The 21,089-nt window shown below is 46.2% G+C and overlaps 1 protein-coding gene across 2 annotated transcripts in view; it reads right to left on the bottom strand.

Moving 5' to 3' along the window:
- Window positions 1–21,089, bottom strand: part of GPSM1 (G protein signaling modulator 1) — a 582,328-nt gene that overhangs the window by 185,943 nt on the left and 375,296 nt on the right. For both annotated transcript variants that reach the window (XM_040324133.1, XM_040324134.1), the window contains 2 exons: window positions 18,104–18,174; window positions 7,417–7,581 (listed from right to left, as the gene is read on the bottom strand). In XM_040324133.1, the coding sequence (XP_040180067.1) occupies window positions 7,417–7,581; window positions 18,104–18,174 (236 nt within the window). The remainder of the gene's footprint in view (window positions 1–7,416; window positions 7,582–18,103; window positions 18,175–21,089) is intronic.

Here is a 21,089-nt window from a genome sequence, read left to right as displayed (position 1 = left end):
TGCCGCGATCAGCGGATCGACTCCATCCTGAATTTTTGCACATTGACAAAGCAATTGAGGGCCTTGAGGTCCAGGATAGGGCGGACCCCTTCCTTCTTGGGGACCACGAACAGTTTGGAGTAAAACCCCTGAAACCGTTCCTGCGAGGGAACAGGCACAATCAACTCCTGTCCAGTAGATCCTGGACAGCCCCTGACAGGGCCTGCCGGCGAACCGGAGGAAGTTGGAGGTTGGAAGGAAAAAATCTGTTTGGGGGACAAGAGAGAAACTCTATCTTGTACCCCGAGGCAACCACTTCGCAAACCCAACGGTCGGACAGAAGAGACCTCCACCGATCCGCGAATTTGCGAAGCCGGCCCCCCACCCGAGACCAGGGCGGGGGCAGACCTTCATGCGCAAGCAGGTTTGTCCGCAGGTTTGTTGGGCTTGCGGTACCAGGTGCGCTTCTGCCCCGCAGCGGGGGCTTTAGCACCTTGCGGACCTTATCCCGCCGTGCCGGGCGCACAAAAAAAAACGGTTTGGGGTAGTAAAGGAGGGTCCTTGCTTGCGGTGAGGCTCCTTACCCTTCCCAGGCTGTGGGAGCAGCTTGCTCTTACCACCCATGGCATCCTTAATGATATCATCCAGGGATGCCCCAAAAAGCCGTTCACCCTTAAAGGGCAAATCCACCAAAGCCTTCTTAGAGGACTGATCTGCCGACCAGCATTTCAGCCACACAAGGCGGCGCAATACCACCGCATAGGCGGAAGCCCTGGAAAGCAAGGGGATCGCATCCATGGCTGACTCACAGACAAATTTTAGACCCTGAACCAATTGTTCAGCCAGGTCCCTACAGGACTCGGAAGCGTCCCGATCCTCCAGCTCCTGCAGCAGGAGCTTCGCCCTTTCAGTCAGAGTCTGTGACACCAGGGTCCCGGCCAGAACCGGCCTCACCACCGAACCCACAACAGTGAATAGGGAGCGGGCCACAGCCTCCAATCTCCTATCAGCAGGGTCCTTAAATGCAGGAGCCCCTTCCACAGGCAATGTGGTGGCCTTGTTCAGTCTGGACACGGGAGGGTCCACTGACGGAGGAGAGACCCACTTTTTCAAAAAGTCCTCCTCAAGGGGGTAACGGGTTGCAAAGTTTTTTGGAACGGCAAAAACTTTTTGCGGTGTATCCCATTCCTTGTACAACATACTGTCCAAATAAGGAACACAAGGAAACACTTTAGCGGTGCGGGGCGGTTTGCGGAACCCAAAAGGGACTGGCACGTCAGGTGCCTCCGCCACATCTTCAAGTTTCAGAGTATCACGCACCGCAGAAATAAGAGCTCCAACAAATTCCTTGTCAGCAACTGACCCTGAAGCAGAGTCATCCTCACTGTCCTCGTGGGTTAAGCCCGCATCCTCTGACACTACAGAACCAGAAGCAGCAATAGCATGGTCCGATTCTGCGTCAGAGACATCCCCAGAAGCAGGCTCAGGGAGGGGGTGCTTTTTACCCTCCTTCTGGGCACTAACCGTTTCAAACCAGGTGAGAAAAGACTCCAGGAGAGCCGACATTGCCTCAACAGATGTGGCAGGGAGAGGGGCATCAAGGGTTAACTCAGGCATTGCTGGGGAAGAAGTCCCTGGTTCAGGCTCCATAATGCCCCAGCGCTGTGTCACCGTTACTGCAAGGCAGAAAAAAGCCCCCACTGGTCACCTCCTGGCTGCTACTACAGAGTATGGGGGCCCCCTGGGAACTCACCACCCCTCCCGGTGCAGCGCGGTTTGAGAGAAGCCTAAGGTGTGCTGAGAAGCCGGCTGCGCTGCGTCTTTCCCCTAAGGCAGATTCGCTGTCTTTTTTGCAGCGCTAAAACGGCCATACGAGGCCAAAAGAATTCCAAGACGGCCGCCGAATGTATAAGAAAAAAAAAGCACAGGTCCACAAAAAAATGGCTGCCGAGCTATATAAAGCGCGACTCAGGCAAAATGGCGGCCGTTGCGCATTTAAAAAGACAGGGACACCGCAAAACAGCACAGAACAAAATTCACACCATAGCACACAAAAGGCCCTGTAGTGAACACACACAGCCCCCTGCAGTGAACACACTCAGCCCCACGCTACGCACACAGGTCCAGGTGTATAAGAGACCCCAGAAAACCCCCCTCACAGCCGCTACCCAAATGGGAAAGGAGGGAGAGGAAATAAGGGAGAGAGGAAAGCAGGGCAAGCCCTCAGTCGACCTCCCAGGGGAAAATTCCAGCCATACCACCTTACCTGAGCAAGGGGCCACTACTTACCCGTCCTGCGACCACCGGCTGGAGGTATCCCAGACAGAACCAACGTCCGCTAAACGGCATGGCTGTCGGCCAGACACACTGTGACAAAGCCATAAAAGACCGGTCATATGTGTGCCCTAGAACAAGATGTTCCCCGGCCTCCCCTGGAGCAACGGGGCCTGTCGTGGACGTCCCAAAGCTGAGCTGAGGGCCGGCACATGCTCGATGGCCGAACATGGGGGGGACTACAAGAGTCAAGACCCAGCCTGTCACAGACTGTCGGCTGTTGATAGAAGAATCACAGGATTCAAAAATGCAGGAACAAAATAATAAAAAGCGAGAAAAATCGCAAGAAAAAAATCTCCAGAGTACAGGCAGAGTGCCTGACCTCTCCTGTCGTTAGGCAGAAAAAAACTGAGGCTGCTAGAGCAGGGTGTGGGTTATGCCCGGGGAGCAATGCCCCCTGGGAGAAACCGCACTAAGGAAAGGTTGTTAACGCTTTAAGTGCTGTAAATTCTGCCTAAACTCTCCTGGAAGGAAGGTGCATAACCCTACTGTCAAAGGATGCTGGGTCCGTCCATGAACGTAAAAGAAAATATAATTTGGGTACAGTGTTGTATGACCGCGCAATTGTCATTCAAAATGCGTCAGCGCTGAAAGCTGAAAATTGGTCTGGGCACAAAGGGGGTTTAAGTGCCCAGTAATGAAGTGGTTAAAGTTTTTTTTGTTTTTTTTTATCTCTCCTCGATGAGGAACTGTTCTATTGCAGTGTGGTGTGTCTGAGGTCACCTGATCCCATATGCAACATTCCTATATTACCAGGATGTGTTATGTGGGGGAGGGGTGGATTTCTCACTTTATACCCAGTAAGGCTGAATGAACTTCAGGATGGTTCACATTAGTGCGCTGTGTGAGATCGCAAGTGATTTGCACCACACTGCTGTTCAGATCACATGCGATGTTTGTGCGATGCGATTTCAGCCATACAAACTGTATGGCTGAAATCGCATCTCATTTGGACCAAAGACGCACAGGACCCTTTTTTTGGTCCACACCAGAATCGCATGGGTGTTCACACCTATGCAATCCGATTCATGTCCAAACTGTCAGTTCGCAGTGCGATATGTGAGCTTAAATGGGGGTGTCATTACCATTGTATGACACTCCCCAGCAGTTTGCATATGGCAGTGTGAACTGCCGTGCGAGTCGGTTGCGATGTGGGAACCCGCAGTGGATTCGCAGGGTTCACGAATCGCAGCAGTATGAACCAAGCCTCAAAGCATACAGCCTACAAATGTCACCTGACTGCTCCCACCAAGGCTCGGTTAACACTGGTACAAAATAGAACAATGTTGTAACCGTTTGGAACAAAAAAAAACAAAAAACAATGGGGAAAGAAGGCCTTTCTCTACTGGGAGGGGTGGAGAAAAGCAAGGTGGATTCTCATTCTTCTTAACTGTGTGAGAAAAACATGGGATTGTGGGTAAATACCTATGAACCCATGTTTTTTCCTTGTAGTTAATGGCTAATGGTACTTTACCATTGGTCCAAGACTCCAAGCTGTCCATTGAGCTCAGTGCCTCTGACAAAAATTGAGGAGAGGCACTGTGAGCTCAACCTCTCAGTCTGCTGAAAACAGTGTGCCAGCTTGTATTTAAACTGGCTGCTCTGTATGTAGCTTCTGACAAGCTGCGCAAGGAGCCCTGTATCTTTGGAACCATAGGTCGTAGGAGCCCCAAATTTTTACCAGTGGTATGACTTGGGATCTCTGTGATGTTCACGGCTCTGCCTCAGCTGCCCCCCTGATATAAAGTGCACCCACCGAGCAGGTGAGAAGTGGCTTGTATTGCTCATCCTTGGAATTAAACTTCAAGGGCACCGTTAAGGATCTGGTTCATTTGATTTCATTTTGCTTCTGTTTTTCTGAAATTTATAATGTCTTATAAAATTACAGTTAATAATTAAAATATTATTATTATTTTGTCATTTTGCAAAGTTGTAGCCAAAACATTCAAAACGATAAAAATAAAAAAAAATAAAAAAATGTATGTTAACTGAGTGGAGTAATTTTATCTTGGCTTTGTCTAACATGGGTCACTTAAAGTGATTTAGGTAATATTGACAGGAAACATTTTTTTTTTAGGAAGATAAATAATTTCCATCGGGATGGAAGATATTTGTAAATGTAATGTCACAAAGTAATTTACATCTTTTTTAATGTATTGCACTTTTTTTGCAGTAATTTCCTTGGAGTGTGTTTCAGCCCTGAATAAGATGCTCTCAGAAACTCAAAGAAACCAGCATTTAGCTTTAGTAACAATTTAATGATGAGCGTCACCTTTCATCCCTCTATTAGCATAATCCAGCATTGTTATCCGCACCTTTGTTGTAGTCCTTTTAATGGTTAAATGAGAAATCCTCCTGACTTTAAATGCTCACCCGGCAATTATTGGCGTGTCATTCTAATCTCTATAACATGCCCGGGTGTGCTGCACAAAGTGAAAAACAGTTTTCTTGCTAAAATGGAAGTTGTGGGTAAATTCAGCTTCCACAAAAAAAAAGGTAGTGTCACAGCAGACTGGTACAATTAAGGCTACATTCACACTGGGGCATCATGGGTGTTGGCGGTAAAGCTATTCAGCTATTTTAAGCAGTGCTTTACCGCCATTTTTGTGGCGTTTTTCGGCCGATAGCAGGGTGCATTTAACCCCCGTTAGTGGGCGAAAAAGAGTTAAAACCGCCAGCAAAGTGGCGATGCAGCGGCGCTTTACCGGCGGTTCAGAGGCGCTGCCCATTGATTTAAAAGAGCAGGGGAGTTTTAGGAGCAGTGTATACACTAGCTATCTGCAGCTGGCAGAACTTTTTTTTTCTGTCCTGCTAGTGCTCCGCTCCAGTGTGAAAGCCCTCGGGCTTTCACATTGGAGTGAAAAGAGATGCTGTTTCGAGGCGCTGTTTATAGCGTTCTAGCACCTGCAAAACGCCTCAGTGTGAAAGCAGACTTAGACTTTTTAACTTTGTCTGAAACAACCTAACTGATAACCGAGTCTCCTGTCCCCTGCTGGATGATATATTATCTAATTCCAAGATGTGGTCTTTGTTCCTGGGCAGACACATTACTGTGCACAATGCCATAGAGGTCAACTCAAAGGCCTTGTACACACCATACGAAAATTCATAAAACTAGTGGCCTGTGGATTTTTGTATAGTTAGTACGGTGCTTGCAAAGCCGATTTGACTTTTTTTGTCAGACAAAAGCTGGAAGTGCAGGCTATAAACTTTTTGTTAGAACGTCTGAATGTCGGATGGTCAGTACAGAAATCCGTCACACAAAAGTCGAAAGTACAAAAATGCATGCTCGGAATCGAGGAACGACTGGGAAGAGTTTGGTCTTGTACTGTTCGTAATCTAGAATTAACATTCGTGACGCGGCAATTCATGAAATGTCAGTGCACATTCTTATCTTCTTTAATGGGATCATAATGAAGCTGCTTTGCTGGTGATGATGTATGTTATGCCAAACGTATTTTAAAAAGCATTTGTTTTGTACGATCTGAAAAACACGAATTATTGCTCACCAAACTTCTACTTACACAAAATTAGCAGAAGGGGCCCAAAGGGTGGCGCTTGAGAAATTAACTTCCTCTTTATACTCATAGTACTTCACTACGTTCGTGTTTGTCAAACGACAATTTGCAGATTGTTTGTACGCTAGACAAAATCCTGCACACCCGCTTTTGACAAAAATCTGACGCTTGGTCGTACAACAATCATACCGTGTGTACGAGGCCCAAGTTGGAACCAGCACCTCTTCCTGGAGTCAGGCAGTAAAAGACTCCAGTGTTGAAGGGCAACTTCAGCTGTGGCTAATATGAGTTTCTCTTTAATGTCCTGTTTGTATTTATATATTGGTAAAAGCCTCCTGCTATAATTTTCTGACTTGCATTGCTCAAATGCAAACAAACAAACAAACAAACAAACAAACAGGTACAGCCCAATGCACATAAGCCCAATACAATATGACAACAAAACACCCATACACTGACAAAGCCAGGAAAAAAAAGCTTAACAAATGTGACCAAGGTCATGTAAGTATAAGGCTGGGTTCACACTATACTACAGGACAGCAGTTCGACTTTCATCTTACTTTGCTCTGCGACATCTGTCCTACAATGATCCTACATTGGTCCTACATTCATCTTACTTTCATGAACAGCATACTACTTTGATAGTCTGAGTTGTTCTTTAACCAATCAAAACAATCCCAGTGTGAGATAAATTCCTTTTACTGCTGCTGTAATCACAATGTTGGATGTCAAAAGTCGAATGGTAAGGACAAGGCTCCTACTTTGATCCAACTTCAATGATATTCAATGGGCTGAAGTAGGATCAAAGTCGGACCAAAGTAGTACAGGGAGCATTTTCAATGTCGGACCGACTTGTGACGGCTATCATAGGGAAACATTGATTTTCACACGTCATGCGACATGAGCTCCCAATATCGGAGAGTTTGTCGGACATTTTCTTTCAGATGCTCATTCTTGCCAAGTGATCTGCCAGTCTAAAACCAACTTCTCTGATCTTTAAGTTATGGCTGGAATTTAGTATGACAGTGGTTCAGTAACCCATATGAGTGCCATAACTTTTTACCCTGATTTCTCAACTATGCATATAACTTACAATGGCATTTCATTCTTTCTGTTGCATTCTTTGAATGTAAAATACATGAACAATACAATGTGACATAGACAATAAAACCTCATACCAGCAGCGGGCAAGGGCAATCAACAATCACTGTAGAGCCCCTCAGAAACATACAAATCTGGCCAGTGATTTAATCTGCTGCAGTTAGTTTTAGGGCATGTGTTGACTAGACAAGCTTCGATAGATAAATGCCATCTTCTTTTGACATTACTTTGACATGTTGCTGAGATCACATAGAATTTACTGCAGGTGCAACTGACCTGTTCACGCTGCTTTTGCGTTCCTATAGACTTTTATGAAGAGAGCAGCAGTTCTGAAGCGAACAAAGCCTGTCTACACTGGCGCAAAGAGCGACTTTTCTTACCCATGAATACAGACAGTGAAGTCAATAAAAGCCAGGCCAGCTAACATAGAAACAAAGAACTCCTCTTATTTTGCATGATCACTACAAGATAACTTTCTGCTTACCAGGTGTGGCATCTGGACTCGAACATCCATAGTGTCGACTGGAGCGCCATCCAGAGATGGGGTATCTGTGCAACATTGATTTTCCTTGTATTTTCTGTTTCGTGCTGGTTTTGTATTCCTATCCTTCTTTAGATCTGGCATGTGATGGCTATCCCCGTTCTGAGTCTGCAGTTAAAAATAATTGAAGACACTTGTTTCATTAAAGAAATACTTAGAAATACTTAGACAGCCTTTACTGACCCTTCTTTTGAAAATGCTAGGTTGCTGTCTGATGTGCTTATACCCTCTTTCATACTTTGAATCACATAGCTGGAAGACGTGGGTTAATTCCTCACTGCACAGGTTTTCCATAAAGCAGACATTTGCTTATAAAGGCTTCATATAAGTAAGTAGATATATAGCACATGGACCAGCTTTGTTTGCAAACATTTAAATCTCAAACACTTTATATTTCGTCCCTTTTTTTATCCCAATGTTTACATTTCTTTATAATGTGTTCTCCTGCCTCTGCCCACTATTTTACTTGATATTGTTTGTTCTTGGTTATCCCCAGACAAACTGCTGCAACATATTCAAGTGTATGTATATGCATTTGTTATCCTATTATTATACAGGTTAGAAATAGAGAGATTTCTTTTCACTTCCTGCCCCGAAGACACAACAGGAAATTTGAGAAATTCTCTACAAAGTGAGAGTAGTTCCCCTCAGACAGTTCTAACCCTCACCTCTTGTGACAATTGTAAAACTTTGATAAAAAAAGGTATACCTTGGCGCTACCTTAATAATAGTTATCCAAAATTATTGAAACACAATAGGGGTTATTTACGAAAGGCAAATCCACTTTGCACTGCAAGTGCACTTTGAAGTTCAGTCTCTGTAGATCTGAGGGGGACACAAAGATCTGAGGGGGAATAAAACACAGCATTTTAGCTTGTACATGATTGGATGATAAAATCGGCAGAGCTTCCCCTCATTTCAGATCTTCCCCTCAGATCTACAGCGACTGCACTTGTAGTGCAAAGTGGTTTTGTCTTTCATAAATAACCCCCAATGTGTGTGTGTGTGTGTGTAAACCTATATTCTAATAATAGAGCTGCTGCAGACACCCACTATGTTCCCACAAGTAATATATTATCTGTGAATGCTGCTGTGCAAGCTCTCTAATACAATAAATAACATGTGACATATAGCAAATGATCAAAATAAATTGCATATAAAGTGTATAACCATCGTGCAGTCCACAGCAAAGTGCATAAACTAGATTATGGTGTATAACAGTTCATTCTCCAGTGGTGATATGACATGTTCAATTCACAAGAAAATCAATTAATGTGCCATAATGTTAAGACAATTGGTGTGCTTCCACCTCCTGGGTGACACCCATGTGCTCCCAAAACTCTCACCTTAATGAGAATTCAAATGTGCCTTTTGTTTCTCATTCTATACTATGGACAATTCTCCACCGATCTTAGCCTGGTCCCAGTTCTGCCAGATATAACCAAGTAATCCGTGGTTATAGTCCCTTTAAGGCATCGGCCACCAAGCTTTTTTTTAATATGTTAGGATAAAACAAAAGTGACCTCCCTTAGTGTTGTATTTAAAATAAATTGAATTTATTTAAAGAGGTTGTAAAGGTAAAAAAAAAATTCATCTTAATGCATTCTATGCATTAAGGTGAAAAAACTTCCGACTATACCGGGCCCCCCGGTATACTTACCTGACCCCTCGAAATTCCCGCGCTCTGCCCCGACATCCTCTCCGCCGGTCAGTCTGGCCGTTAATTGGCCAGAGCGGTTGGATTGAAAGCAGCGCAACCATTGGCTGGCGCTGCTGTCAATCACATCCAATGATGCAGCGAGGATATATCAACTCATCCACCACCCTAACATTGTCCCTTGTGTATCATGTTCACAGCATATGGACATGCATATGCTGAAACTTGCTGTCCCCTGCTGCACAGTATTTCATCTGTCCAGTTACCTTTATTATACTTGTTGTCATATTTACCCCATTTATGGTGTTGCCGACACTGGTATTCCCATGCTGCACACCTTGCATCCCATATGAGTATCTACACTCTGTCCAAATATTGGAATTTAATTTATCTATATTCTACTTGTTGCAGTTCTGTCCCAGTCAGTGTTCATGTCTTGTGTGTCTTTACCTTTACTGCAGCAAGTTTTTTACTTTATTTTATATTTATACTGCCATCGAATGAGCTGGCAGTCGTTATCAGTCCCACCCACCCCCTGCCCATTTGTCCCGCCCTTGACCCTCATATAAATCCCTTTCATTACTCCATTGGTATGAAAAAAAGTGGATTTTTATAAACAGCTTACCTGTAAAATCCTTTTCTTGGAGTACATCACGGGCTGTTTATAAAAATCCACTTTTCTTTATCGTACATCACGGGACACAGAGCAGCATAGCCATTACTATGTGGAATGTCCCAAAGCAATGCTTAATGAGGGGAGGGAGACATTCCAGTCAAACAATAATTAAGGGTGCCCCGGACGTGAGGATCTTATACTGCAGCCCGCAGTACCACCTGCCCAAAGGCTGCGTCGGCGCTCCTCCTAACGTCCAACTGATAAAACTTTGTAAACTTGTGGACTGACGACCAAGTCGCCGCCCTAAAAAACCTGAGCCATGGAGATCTGCTGATGCGCTGCCCAAGAGGTGCCCATGGCCCTAGTAGAATGGGCCTTCACCGACAAAGGAGGTGGTATCCACTTTAAGCCATAGGCCTGGGTAATCAATTGTTTAATCCATCTAGCGATAGTGGATTTTGCTGCTGCCTGACCCTTCTTAGGACCATCCGGTAAAATGAACAATACGTCGGTCTTTCGAATCTTCTCTGTGGCCTTAAGATAGAACTTCATGGCCCGGACCACATCCAAGGCATGCAGCAATCTTTCTTTTCCCGAAGTGGGATTTGGAAAGAAAGAAGGCAGGATCAAATCCTGGTTCAAGTGAAAAATTGTTATTACCTTCCGGAGAAAGGACGGATGTGGGCGTAGAACCACCCTGTCCTTATGCAGTACGAGGTATGGTTCTCTACATGACAGGGCTGCCAGCTCTGACACCCTTCTAGCAGAAGCCATAGCCACCAAAAACATTAACTTTCTAGTCAGTAACAGCAACGGAATCTCGGCTAAAGGCTCAAAAGGCTGATTCTGTAGAGCCGACAGGACAAGGTTTAGGTTCCAGGGACAAAGGGGGGCCCTGATCGGAGGATTAATCCGTAAAACTCCCTGTAAGAAGGTTTTAACAAGCGAGTGGGTGGCCAATGGTTTTTGAAACCAGACTGACAAGGCCGAAACCTGCCCCTTGATAGTACTCACTGCTAGGTTTTTGTCTACCCCGAGCTGAAGGAACTGTAAAATCCTGTCAATGGTATATTTACGGGGATGCCACCCCCTCGACTCACACCAGGCTATGAAGACCCTCCACACTCTGTAATAGATTATCCTGGAAACTGGCTTTCTGGCCTTAATCAGAGTGGAGATTACCTGGCTAGACAGGCCTCTACCCCTGAGAATTAGGGATTCAGCCGCCAGGCCGTCAAGTTTAGTTGCCGTAAGGCAGGGTGGAGGATTGGGCCCTGCGAGAGCAGGTCTGGGCGGAGCGGGAGAGTCCAGGGCTCTCCTACCGACATTCTCACAATTAGAAAATACCAAGACCTTCGGGGCCAGGCAGAAGCCACCAGAATTACCGGTCTGTGTTCTACCCTGATTCTGCGCAGGAGGCGGGGTAGCATTTGTAACAGGGGGAAGGCATACAGTAGAGCAAACTGATGCCAAGGGCATACCAACGCATCGGTTCCGCAGGCCAACGGGTCCCTTGTCCGGGACATGAACCTGTCCAGTTTCTTGTTGAACCTTGATGTCTACATCCGGAGACCCCAATCTTTGGCAAATATCCTGGAAGACCTGGGGATGGAGAGACCATTCCCCTGGGAACAACTGCTGGCGACTTAGGAAGTCCGCTTGCAAATTGTCCACTCCGGGGATAAACACCGCCGAGATGCAAGGGACATGATATTCCGCCCACGAGAAGATCAGGTTCACCTCTCTCTGGGCAGCCCGACTCTTGGTGCCCCCTTGGTGGTTTATATATGCCACGGACGTGGCATTGTCGGACTGCACTCGGACTGGCGACCCCTGAAATATGGGTGTCCAAGCCTCCAGGGATAATCCTGCAGCTCTGATTTCCAAGACATTGATGGGCAGGATTCTCTCTGACCCTGACCACCTCCCCTGCTGGGTCCATCCGTCCAGGATCACCCCCAAACCCAATAGGCTGGCATCAGTGGTTACTACCTTCCAGGAGATGGGGCTGAAGGACCTTCCTTTTAGCAGGTTCTGAGGGATCAACCACCAGCACAGACTTTGTCGCACCAGTGACGACAGGGTTAAGGGAAGATCCAAAGCCTGGGCCCTTCTGTTCCAGGCTGATAGAATGGCTGCTAGTTCGGAGTATGGAAATGAGCGTATGGCACTGCTTCGAAAGTGGCCACTAGTTTGCCCAACAGTCGCATACATAGGCGAATAGTTGGCTTCTCTTTGCTCAGGACTAACTGGATCACTTCCCTTATGGATTCGGCTTTTGCTTGAGGCAAAAAAATCTTCTGGCGTTCTGTGTCCAATAGCATGCCGAGATATTCTAGTCATCTTGTGGGCTGTAAGGCTGACTTGTCCCGGTTCAGGACCCAGCCCAGAGTCTCGAGGTATTGTATGTACCGTGAGGCCCACTGCTCGATCTAGGCTGGAAGCCGAGCGATCTATGACTAGGAGATCGTCTAAATATGCCATAATTGCAATCCCCTGCGTTCTTAGATTGGCTAAGACGGGAGCCATCATTTTTGTAAATACCCGGGGGGCCGTTGCTAGCCCGAATGGGAGGGCCACAAATTGGTAGTGGCGGTGATCCACTGCAAATAGAAGGAACTTGTGATGTCCCGGGAATATCGGCACATGGAGGTATGCGTCCTTTATATCTATTGACGCCAGAAAATCCTCTTGTTGTAAGGCGGCGGCCATCGAGCGGATGGATTCCATCCGAAAGGAGCGGATATTTAGGTAATAGTTTAAACCCTTTAGGTCCAATGACATCGCCATTGGGCTTTAGTATGATGAAGAGTTTGGAGTAGAATCCTAGCCCGCATTCTTGGGCTGGTAAATCCACAATCACCCCCTGGAACAAGAGGCGATCCAAGGCCGCTAGAAGAGAAACTCTCTTTACCGGATCGCCTGGCAGGCTTGACATCTGAAAATGAGGAGGGGGGAACTCCTGAAACTCCAGTTTGTAGCCTAAGGCCACTGAGGAGAGGACTCACTTGTCGGGGACTCTGGCTTCCCAAACTTCTGAGAAGAACCAAAGCCTTCCCCCCACCCGAGTAAGTGGGGGCGCCCCTTCATAAAGTCGATTTGGGGGCTGCCTTTGTTGGTTTGTGAGACCAGGGCCTCTTGTTACCTAAGGCCTGCCCCTGCAACTTATTTCCCATGCCTAATCGCCCGGAAGGCCGTCGATACTGTCTGGAGGCTGAGGGGCCTGGGGCTGGTGAGGCTGGCCGTTTTAACGGGGGACCTTTGAAATCTCCTCTTAACCGGCAAGAGAGTGCTCTTTCCACTAGATATTTTTTGTATATATTTATCTAGGTCCTCTCCAAATAATCTTTCTCCATGGAAAGGAAAACCTGCTAAGAGCTTCTTGCAAGGAGTTTCGGCCGACCAGTTCTTCAACCACAAGAGTCTCCGCATGTGCACTAAAAAGAGGGATAGGCAAGAAGCCTGTTGGATGGAGTCTTTTATGGCATCCACCGCAAAACACAGGGCTCTTGGGAGATCGGCTAGTTCTCGTGCCTGTTGAGCCGGAATGTCCTTTAACACTTGCTTTGCCTGGTCCTTTAATGCCTGGCAAATACCAATAGCGGCCACAGCCGACTGAACTACTGCCCCTGCTGTGGAAAAGGAGGCCTTCAACAGATTCTCTAGTCTTTTATCGACCGGATCTTTGAACATTTGAATGTTGAATGTTTTCCACCGGACAAGTTAAGGTTTTATTGACGCAGGAAATGGCTGCGTCCACAGTAGGGACTGCCCATTTCTTAGAGAATCTTTCCTCCTTTTAGGAGGAATAAAGATTCTGTCAGGCCGTACCCAATCCTGAAAAATTAGGTCCTCTAAGAGCGGGTGGACTGGAAATACCCCTGTTGCTTAGTGGTGCTTTTAAGGAGCCCAAGGAGGAAACCGCAGGGACCTGTGGTTCAGGAAGAGGCAACTTAAATGCAGTCTGGATCATGTCCGTTAGGGACTGGATCCACAAACTTTCCACCTGGGAGGCTGAAAAAGGTTCCTCTATGGTAGATTCCTCAGAATCCGAACCCTCTAGGTTATCCGCTTGGTCCCCCGGAAAATCCAACTCCTCAGGGGAAAGGATTTATGCATCTGAGGACACAAACCTAGGGGACGGGGACCTAGCCCGTTTTCTTTCTGGCAATAAGGCTGCAATTAAAGTTGTCAACCTTCATTCCAACCCACCCAGGGTGGAAGCCAGCATCTCCTCTGTGACATAAACAGGGGCTGGTTAGATAGGGCCAGCCGCAGCACCTAGAAACCCTGATGACTCACCCACGGCGATGACCTCTGGTCTTTCCGGTGAGGATGGGACTGCCGAGGCCTGGCCAAGATCCTCTGTTTTTTTAACATTTATAGCCGTTCCCGAGCCCTTGGGAGCCATGATACAAGCTTGAGGTACTCCGCTGTTAACAACTGTTACAGCAAGAAGTCACACAAAAAACCGAGGCTAGGGTAATGCTAGGGGGTCCTAAGCTTCCCTGAGCCAAATGAGGGTAAGCAAATACTGAGGATTACTCCAAGATAAGTATTGCCCCCCTTCACTTGCTGGACTAGTATAGAGCACTCAAGGCTAATGTAGAAATCAGCCTGCAGGAGACTTAAGCTCAGGCTGCTGCAAGAGAACTCTGGCTGTGTAGTATAGGTAATGGTCAGTGTTGAACATAAGCTCCAGACCCTTGTTGTTCTCTAAACCGCCACCGGGTGCCACTGTGGCCAGCTGGAGCCTATCTCAGGGATACAACCACTCCTTGGCAGGGAGACTGCCACTCTGTGTCCTTCCAACCGTCAGCTCTGCTTGCAGGCTTTAAATGCGTGCCTCCCCTGTGACGTCAGGCGGGAGGGGAATGCCCGGACGCTGCCCGCCCCCTCCCCACGCTGCCGTGAGATTTCTTATTAGACCGTGCGCGCGCGACATGCAGACCCACAGGAGGAGGATAGGGACGCCGTGCCGGAGACAGGGAGGACACGTGGAGCAAGCTGGTTGGGCGCCCGCACAGGTATTGACAGGCATAGCCTCCCCAGGGTCTTTTGTCTGAGCTGGATGGGGTAGCTCCTCCTTACTTTCTCCCAAGAAATAGATGTTTAGCAGACCTCCCATCCTCACCTTTGTGGCAGCAGCAGCATACTAGGAATAACCAGTCAGGGGGAAGTGTATGGGTGAATGGTCCATCCTGTCTGAAAGACATAGTGGTATAAGGTTGCCGATGCAGAGCATACTATAGGCTGAACCCATAATCCCCCCCTGGAGAAACCTACCATCGAACCAAGTCCCGTAGGTTCCCCCCTTACCTGTCCACGGCACAGGGTATTGCAGAGCAAGAGGCCCAATCTTCCACATGGGCGTCCACAGAACTTTTTACAGGGGGGGGGGGCATAATTTTACGGTCACCTATGCTCCGCTTCTTTGACAATGTCATGAAGGGGAGGGGCTTAGTCATTATCCCATAAAGTGCAGGCATGTGCCCATGATATGCAGCCTCACTGTGCTGATTAAATGTACAATACAGAGGGTGTACAGTATGTGTATATAGAAGGGGTGGATGGTATTGGTATATAGAGGAAGGAAGGTGGGTATATACAGCTCTATATACAGGACAGATGATGTATATCTGCAGTCAGTGATGATGGAGGAATACAGGAAGGAAGATGGGTGTATATAGCTGTATACAGGACAGGACAGATGATATCATCTTTCCTATATCCGGCACCCCCTTCACTGATCATACCTGTATGCACTCAGCTGCCCCCCTCATCTGTATATATGTCAGCCCCCCCCTGTACACAAACAGCCTTCTCCCTTCACTTTTACTCACAGCCCCCACTTGTAAGGTCATGGTGGTCTTCCTTCTCCCAAGTCCTGTTTCCACATGTCCCTTTGAAAATACATTACAGGCAGCAAAGCAAACACAAGGTTACAGGAAGCAGCCAGAGGTGGCAGTAAAGAGCTCTGTAACTCAGTGACACTGATCTTGCAACAGCTGTGGAGCCGACTCGCACAAACACAGAGAGAGTCAGCACAGCTACAGATGCGAGCATGGCAGACCCTTGCCGATTCCAGGGGGGGTCACTCGCCCCCCCCTTACCCCTATGAGCGGACGCCCATGCGCCCAAGTGCATATGCAGAGTCACCTGGAAGGGAAAAGACAGGAGGATGTTAGTCATACATGTGCCCTTCGTGATGTCTGCATCAGGGGGGCGGACAGTCATGCCTGACACCCATGTCACTCACCAACCAGCCAGCTATCCCCATACATGTTCTGTTCAAATTCTGTTGGGATGGGGCTATGACGGTATATGTAGCTGTCGTGGCTGGACCCTGGGTGTTTGGCACGGACGTGCCATACGAGGCATTGGGCATCGGCTATCACCTGTACGTTGATGGAATGCCAGTGCTTCCGATTGAGGTATATCTGTGTCACGGGGGGGCCGTAGTGCCACATGTGTGCAATCAATGGCCCCCACGGTGCGTGGGAATCTTGCAATTCTGTAGAAATCACGCATTGCCTTCACCCGCAGGTGCTCCTGGGTGGGTCTGATGATTTGGTTGGCCATGCGTCTGAGGATTGTGGGGACAACCTGGTGCACACATCTGCTAATGGAGGATTGTGCCATCCCAGCCACAACTCCACTTGTACGCTGAAACAAGGAAAGGAAAGGAAATGGAGTGTTGCCAGTACCTTGACCAGTGGCTCCACTGCATGTGAGCGGTGTGTCTGGCTGGTGATGTCATCTTTCAGGGTTGTGGTTAATTCCAGGATGGCAGTATCTGAAGATGTGATACACCTCAGAATCACACATGCCAAAGACGTTTATACGCGGTCGGTATATCCTCTCCTGTGCCCTCCTCCTTCTACGCGCATCTAAAGCCAGTAGTATAGCTATGACCATGGATGTCCATGGCATGTTGGCATACAGATTGTTGTCCTGCAAGTGTGGATGCTCAGCTCGTCCCTAACGGTGCTGCTGAAGCTGACCTGCACACGTCTGGTGCAAAGTTAAAGCTGCTTTTATGAGGGGTAACTTTAGACCAGACGTATGACCTATGCGCGGCGCTTGTAGCATGCGTCGGGCACACGTACATTCGTGGATCACCGTATCTCCCTCATTTGCATAGCAAATCAATGTTGCCTCCAGCGTATATTTGAGCCCACGATGCGCTGGCGCAGAAAAAATTACGTTGGTCGGAAAAACCTATTTTTCAGGCGTATTTCGTTTTGTGGATACGGCGCATAGATACGACGGCACATATTTACACCTACGCCGCGCATCTCGAGATACGCCGGTGTAAGTGCTTTGTGGATCTGCCCCACAGTATTTACCACCGATGGTTGGCTGGAACTTCCACCTGGCAGCTGTTTTTACTCCCAGGAGGCATGTTATACACCATAATAGTTTATGCACTTTAATATGGAATGCACTATAGTTAAGCACTTTATTTGTGATTTATTTTGATCATTTGCTATATGTCACGTTATTTGTTGTATTTACTTTATGTATTTATTAGAGAGCTTGTGCAACGGCATTCAATATAATTGTAAAATACTGAATTTCCCTTTCGGTCTCTGTGACAAGAGTCAAAAGGACAAAAAGATAGTGTGAATGCACCAAGTGGTGACAAAGACAGCAATAAAACTTTGATAGGGATTTTAAACGTTCCTACGCTATCCAAAACTAAAAAAAAAATGTTTTGGCATGACACTTTAAGTTGCTTGTCAGAGTGTCTGGCACATTGCAGCTCACTGTACCCTTAGGAGGATGGCATACAAAGAAGTAAAGATCTTTTTTTCCTTAAAGCGGAGGTCCACCCAAAAAAATTATAATTAAAAGCCAGCAGCTACACATACTGCAGCTGCTGGCTTTTAATAGGACACTTATCTGTCCTGGAGTCTAGCATTGTCAACAATGCTGGTGGTGTTTCCATCAGCTGTCAGTTGCTGCCGCTGTCATTGCGGGTAAGGGAAGCCGGCAGTGTAGCCTTATGGCTTCATACCCGAAACCCTACTGCACATGCGCATGGCCTATACTCCTCTCTCCTACTGGCTCTGCGACAGGGGGATGAGAAGGGAGCCCAGCGGTGACATCATGGGCTGTGACGCAGACCACAGGAATTGGACAGGTATCCTGTACCCCCCCCAAAAAGTGCCAATTGTGGCACCGGTGGGGGGGGGGAGAGGAGACAAATGAGCGGAAGTTCCACTATTGGGTGGGACTTTTCTTTAAAGCACACACATCCATCCACACAACACCAGAACTGAGTAGACATGTAGATAGCTTGCGACAGGTAATAGTGCCTTATACTGTGTTTGACAAGTGCTTCTATTTCTCACCTTCTCTGAAGGAAGCTTTATTAGGTCTAAGCTCTCCATACTGTTTCTGTGTAGCTTCTTGGGTCTGGCACCTACAAAAAATAAATACCAAGGAAAAAAACTTGTAATTTACAACTGCACTCCACTGAGTAATTAACATATCAATAACATAACATTTTGTATGTTGTACATATGGATACATGTTCATTTCTCCTGTGCACAATTAAGTCTCCATTGACACCACTGTAGTGTGACACTGGGTGTCATGCATATGCTAATTTTCACACTTGTGGCATACGGCAGTCTATTCATTTCAACTGGCTGCCCTACAAGTGAGAAACGCGGCAAAGTTGCTTAAGAATCTTTTTGAGCTTTGAGTGTATTTTAACATGGCGTTTTGCCACATTTACACATGCAAAACTGCGCATTTGGGAGCTATTAACATAAACAGCACTGCAAGCGTGAGACACGTTTTGCATGATTTTGTGGGCGTTCAGACGATACACCAGTGGGTATGCAGCCTCAATAGCCATAGCAGGAACAATTCATAGTAGGAACAAACCATGGATTAACAGAAGGTATGCTTGTTGCGCTTATGAGAAACTGTACAGGCATAATCATGCTACCACATTTCACTAAACTGTCTCTAAGTGGTCACATGACATCATGCTGCTCAGAGTGGTCATATGACATGGCGGTGGTAGGTTACACCAAATTGGCTCTTTCTGATCACGTCTCTCAGTACATATGCCAGCTTGCAATACATTGTTTCTGATGAGGAGTTAGGAGTTAGGAGGTAGTAATTCCAAAGACCATGAACTTCCATTCTAAAACACACAATGTAGGGAACACACACAGTTATTTATTTTTATCTGTAAGAGAAGTGCCAGATAAAACCGAAATGGGTGATATAACTACTACATTTTGCTAGTTTAAAAAAATTAAAACAAATTATATATATATATATATATATATATATATATATATATACACACACACACATATATACACACACACATACACAGTGGGGCAAAAAAGTATTTAGTCAGCCACCAATTGTGCAAGTTCTCCCACTTAAACAGATGAGAGAGGCCTGTAATTGTCATCATAGGTATACCCCAACTATGAGAGACAAAATGTGGAAACAAATCCAGACAGACAATCACATTGTCTGATTTGGACAGAATTTATTTTCAAATTATGGTGGAAAATAAGTATTTGGTAACCTACAAACAAGCAAGATTTCTGGCTCTCACAGACCTGTATCTTCTTCTTTAAGAGGCTCCTCTGTCCTCCACTGATTACCTGTATTAATGGCACGTGTTTGAACTTGTTATTATAAAAGACACCTGTCCACAACCTCAAACAGTCAAACTCCAAACTCCACTATGGCGAAGACCAAAGAGCTGTCGCACCAGAAACAAAATTGTAGACCTGCACCAAGCTGGGAAGACAATCTGCAATAGGCAAGCAGCTTGGTGTAAATAAATCAATTGTGGGAGCAATGATTAGAAAATGCTTAAGCCAGTACATGTCCAGGCCCGTCTAAGGTTTGCTAGAGAGCATTTGGATGATCCAGAAGATGATTGGGAGAACGTCATATGGTCAGATAAAAAGTAGAACTGTTTGGTAGAGACACAATTCGTCGTGTTTGGAGGAGAGAGAATGCTGAGTTGCAACCAAAGAACACCATACCTACTGTGAAGCATGGGGGTGGCAACATCATGCTTTAGGGCTGTTTCTCTGCAAAGGGAACAGGACGACTGATCCATGTACATGAAAGAATGAATGGGGCCATGTATCGTGAGATTTTGAGTGCAAACCTCCTCCCATCAGCAAGGGCATTGAAGATGAAACATGGCTGTGTCTTTCAGCGTGACAATGATCCCAAACACACCGCCTGGGCAACAGGGAGTGGCTTTCATAATATTACTTTTCAACTTTCATAATATGATTCTTCAATATACAATACAGTGGGGATCAAAAGTTTGGGCACCCCAGGTAAAAATTTGTATTAATGTGCATAACGAAGCCAAGGAAAGATGGAAAAATCTCCAAAAGGCATCAAATTACAGATTAGACATTCTTATATGTCAATAAAAGTTAGATTTTATTTCCATCATTTACACTTTCAAAATGACAGAAAACAAAAAAATGGCGTCTGCAAAAGTTTTGGCACCCTGCAGAGTTAATATCTTGTACTGCCCCCTTTGGCAAGTATCACAGCTTGTAAACGCTTTTTGTAGCCAGCCAAGAGTCTTTCAATTCTTGTTTGAAGTATCTTTGACCATTTTTCCTTACAAAAGTCTTCCAGTTTTTTGAGATTTCTGGGCTGTCTGTCACGCACTGCTCTTTTAAGGTCTATCCATAGATTTTCAATTATGTTGAGGTCAGGAGATTGTGAAGGCCATGGCAAAACCTTCAGTTTACGCCTCTTGATGTAATTCCCCGTGGATTTTGAGGTGTGTTTAGGATCATCCATTTGTAGAAGCCATCCTCTCTTTAACTTCAGCTTTTTCACAGATGGCATCAAGTTACCATCCAAAATTTGCTGAAATTGTATTGAATCCATTTTTCCTTCTACTCGTGAAATGTTCCCTGTGCCACTGGCTGCAATACAACCCCAAAGCATGATTGATCCACCCCCATGCTTAACAGTTGGACAGAGGTTCTTTTCATTAAATTCTGTGCCCTTTCTTCAAACGTACCTTTGCTCTCTCCGGCCAAAAAGTTATATTTTAACCTCATCGGTCCACAGAACTTGTTTCCAAAATGCATCAGGCTTGTCTATATGTTCATTTGCAAAGTTCAAACGCTGATTTTTGTGGTGAGGACGTAGAAGAGGTTTTCTTCTGATGACTCTTCCATGAAGACCATATTTGTACAAGTATCTCTTTATAGTGGAATAGTGTACCACAACTCCAGTGTCTGCCAGATCTTTCTGGAGGGATCGTGCAGTCAAACGTGGGTTTTGAATTGCTTTTCTCACAATCCTGCGAGCTGTTCT

This window comes from Rana temporaria, chromosome 9 (assembly GCF_905171775.1).
Source record: "Rana temporaria chromosome 9, aRanTem1.1, whole genome shotgun sequence".
Classification (NCBI taxonomy): Eukaryota; Metazoa; Chordata; class Amphibia; order Anura; family Ranidae; genus Rana; species Rana temporaria.
The sequence above is the reverse complement of the archived record's forward strand: the minus strand, read 5'-3'. Positions and strand labels throughout refer to the sequence as shown.